This window comes from Sinocyclocheilus anshuiensis, unplaced genomic scaffold (assembly GCF_001515605.1).
Source record: "Sinocyclocheilus anshuiensis isolate Anshui unplaced genomic scaffold, SAMN03320099.WGS_v1.1 scaffold158, whole genome shotgun sequence".
Taxonomy (NCBI): domain Eukaryota; kingdom Metazoa; phylum Chordata; class Actinopteri; order Cypriniformes; family Cyprinidae; genus Sinocyclocheilus; species Sinocyclocheilus anshuiensis.
The window spans coordinates 535,421-539,618 of record NW_015542333.1 but is presented as its reverse complement, the minus strand read 5'-3'; the positions used below and the strand labels follow the sequence as shown (position 1 = coordinate 539,618).

Sequence of the window (4,198 nt, the reverse complement as noted above, 5' to 3'; positions counted from 1 at the left end):
AGACACCCCGTATTTTTTATTCCATAGTAAGGGCAATTCATACAATACATTTAAACTGAGCTACTTTAATACCATATCCGAACTTTCTACCAGGACTCTGCAGTTCTTCGGCTGGTTCTTCATACAAATATACCCCAGCGACTTAAGACTGGTTTTGTGCTCCAGGGACACATATGAAATCGTAATAAAAAAAAATCTTTGAATAATTTTTTCTTTGAAACGGAACCTTTCAGTTTATCAATATTTGCATGTGTTTAAGTATCATATTTGATGCATCAAGCTATTATGGCTCATGTAGTATGATAAAGGCAAGATGGAGCTCACACTTTAGGCAAAAATAAAACTGTTTTATTCAGAGGCCCGAACTGAGCTAAAATATGCAATTTGGTGCAGTTAGTGATATTAATATGGACAAAAAGAAAGATGAAATTCTGATTGCTTGTAATTGCAAATAAACACATTCTTTATACCAGTACAGAAATATTGAAATACTACAATATAAAATATGGTCACTTTATTTTAAGGTTCAATTCTCACTATTAACTATGACTTTTGTCTTAATAAATTCCTAATTATTGCTTATTAATAGATAGTAAGGTAGCTGTATGGGATAGGATTAAGGCATCTAAAATATGGTCATGCAGAATTAGGTATTAACATGTGCTTTATAAACAGCCAATGCAAATATGCATGTTAATAAACAACTAGTTAAAGGCACAATATGTAATTTTCACCGCAAGAGGGCGCATATTCAAAATAAACAAATAGACAAAGGCGTAGTTTGATGATGGCGTGACTGAGTGTGGAGTCATGGGAGTTGTGGTCTTCACAGCCGATGCAATCCGACGGGACTCGGGCAGAAATCATGTTCATGGATGAGCTAATGATTTATTAAGGTAGTAGAATGAAGCAGAGTGAGGCTGAAAGCCATCGAAGCGAAACGAGGCCGATGAATGAGCGTGACACACGTCTCGAAAGCAGCGGAGCTTTTATTATGCCACAGTCGACCGCTTCCGCTCCTTCCGGTCGTGAGTATGTGGGGGAAAAAAGCAGCGCTGTTTTATCATACTAGATACATTTGAAAGTTCTGTTATAATGCTACTCTGTGCGGTCGTCACCGGTCTATTAAAACGCGCAACATATTAAAGCGTCTTTGGTGTTTCCATGTTTTCTACAAAACAAAACCGGAAATCGAGGGGTTATGACGTCATTGGCAGGCGACACAATGACACTATGCACACGCTCCGTGTCACTAGTTAAAATTGCTTATTTCTCTGGATTTAAACATTCTTCGAAACATTTGGGATAATGTAAGTACACAAGTCAGCAAAATATATAACACTGTTCTAGTGGTTTTTGGATATTTTAATTAAAAAAATCTTACATATTGTGCCTTTAATGCCGAATTTACTCTTATGTTTACTTAAAATCGGTAAACATTTCACGACCTGATGGACCTGATTGCCTTTTACTTGCTACAAAGTATAAACTATCAATCTGAGGGCAGAACGCATGTAATTAAATTCTGCAACAGGTTTTTCATCAAAGTTTTGAACATGTTGATAATTTAGAGGCCTTAGAAATTTGCAAACCACCTGCCGATTTTTCCTGCTTCCAACACATGAAATTCAAGAACTGACTGTTCACTTGCTGCCTAATATATCCCATCCCCAACAACACGCTCACTTCACCTGTCAGTGACCTATAACTGGGAATCAACACACATCAAGTCAATCACTAAGTTTGTGGATGACAACACTGTGGAGGGACCGATTCATAACAGAGACGAGGTCTGCAAACTATCAGAAAGGTGCTGCGTTAACAATCTGGCGCTGACAGCTTTTGAATGGCACTGAAGCAACACTGAACTAAAGTGAGCCGAATAATGACACTTTTGTCGAAACTGAACTCTTCATAATTGATTACAACACTAAGTATTTTCCTGTTTATCAATGTGAGGTGATGCAATGCTTTGAATCCGAATTGCATAAAGCACTATATAAATAAATGTGATATAACTCACCGTTCACGCTCCAATCAATTCCCAGTGGATAAAATATGAAATATTTTTGAGTCCCTTAGAGAAATGCATCATATTACAGTAGTAAATCAGATGGCTTATTTCATGCTGTCTTCAGTGAAACAAATATGCTACTTTGACTAAAACAGCATACATGAAAGATAAACGACCCCAACTTCATAAAAAATATGTTCCTTTAATAATACACACTTAAAATATGAACTGCAGGTAGTAGTGTGAGGTGTCCTTACGTGAGAGCCACGAGACTGCGGCTATCGCTGGAATCCATGTTGGACCGAAACACGACTGCATTCATAGAACTGAAAAAGCTTAAGTTAAATGAGCAGAGAAAGCGCGGAGAGAGCATTTCTGTACGTTACTTGTAGAAATCCAGTCTCTGTATCCTGATCAGCCACTAACTACAAATTTTTAAAATAAAGACACGTTTGGCAACATAATCAGTGTTTCAAAGGTAGCCGGAAAGGAAACATTACCTAGATGTGGCACATGATCCAAAAATTGTTTATGAGGTTAATGATCTACTGGGTTCTTCTCCGTTCTCGGAGGTGTCCTTTCTGATAAAAGTGTGCCGACATGCACAAAATTACATGAGGTTTGGGGACAAGTCTGTTTCTGGCTGCTGCGAAGACACTCCTTCCAGAAAGAGTGCGAGAAAGCAAAGGCGGGTTGGGGAACCGGAGAGGGCCGTATTCACTGTCACTGCTGCTGAAGGAAGTAGAGGATGCTGGGAAAGGAGACGCCGCTCATCAGAGGTGCTGCTGGAGGAAGTACAGTAGCATGATCTCGTAGTGCTCTCCGGACTCAGGACAGCGGATGCTGTGTCTCTCATTGGGGTAGATCTACAGAGAATGCTAATTAATTATGTGGCTGAGGGGGGAAAAAAATACTAACATTACAAGGTTATATTTTTTTTTCAAACCTGTAGCTGATATGGCTTTCCTGCACGGATGAGTTGAGACACCAGGAAGTTGGTGTGGAAAAAGTGCACGTTTTCATCAAGGAACCCATGTAAAATAAGTAATCGGTTTGGCCTTGAAAAAGAAAAAAAAAAAACCCACAAAACACAAAGAAAATATTACTGATAATGCATTCTGGAAGGGGTTATTTATATTTGACTGAACTGAAGAATGTATTTTACCTCGATTTAAATTGGGGGAAAATTGAGAAGGTATCTTAACCTTATAAAGCCTACTGCATCACATTTAATATCGACACGTCAACATCAAATTTTGTAAAAAAAACTGATGTACACAATCTACTGCATGCCTTCTGTCATCAGATTTTATAGTTTATACTCTTTTAGCAAGTAAAAGACTTTTCAGTGAAAAATAAAATGTCTGTCAGGTTGTGGTTCATAAGTGTTTTTTTTTTTTTTTGCTGTGAAGTCTTTGGTTCTTATAAAGAAAATATAATATAAAATAACTTTTATATTGTTAGTAATATTTCAAGATGAACACTTACAGGACTGAAGCAACTTGGGTTTATTTGAGTACCATACATTATTTCTTTTTAGAAAAGTTTACAAAAGAAAATTTGAGAATTGAATATGAAACACTGAGCTTTTGAGGAATGTGTATTTTCTCATCTCTGAATTTAATCATCATTGTATTGCATTATATGTTTTGCTCCTCACAATAAAAACTACACGGCTGTTATCGTAAAACTAAGCATTGAAATATCATTTAACTAAGACACACTATTGGGAGATCCAGGCTACATTTATACCTGGTTATTTCATGTGATTTTACTGATCGAATAGTTATCGGATTTGTTAAAACGGTTGCATTTACACTTGGCCACATAAATGTGTCTCCGCAAAACGGATATAAATCCAATCTTCAATTCCCGCGCTATATGCAAATATCGTCAACGAAAGCATGAGACATGCACTGCATTTTATTCATCATCAGCTAATTTCAAGATCAAAGACCGAAACAGGAGAGAGAGCAGCATCAGCACTGGAAAGATAACTTCATCTTACTACTTGTAATGAAGATTGTGTGTTGAGTGCCTGCAACTTACTTTCATTTTCATTCGTGGCAGCTTGCGCGTCGGCTTGCCGATAAGATACACAGTTAATCTGCAGCGATGCCATATAGCCTATAACACTCTCACTAGGGCTGTCAAAATGGCTGAAAAACTAAATTTGAATTTTTT

The 4,198-nt window shown here is 37.4% G+C and overlaps 1 protein-coding gene across 3 annotated transcripts in view; it reads right to left on the bottom strand.

The window, feature by feature from the left end:
- Window positions 1-2,196: 2,196 nt before the first annotated feature.
- LOC107691058 (dipeptidyl peptidase 9) overlaps window positions 2,197-4,198 on the bottom strand; it is a 30,745-nt gene continuing 28,743 nt past the window's right edge. For all 3 annotated transcript variants that reach the window (XM_016489539.1, XM_016489540.1, XM_016489541.1), the window contains 2 exons: window positions 2,961-3,072; window positions 2,197-2,880 (listed from right to left, as the gene is read on the bottom strand). In XM_016489539.1, coding sequence (XP_016345025.1) covers window positions 2,788-2,880; window positions 2,961-3,072 — 205 coding nt within the window. In that variant the 3' untranslated portion in view covers window positions 2,197-2,787. The remainder of the gene's footprint in view (window positions 2,881-2,960; window positions 3,073-4,198) is intronic.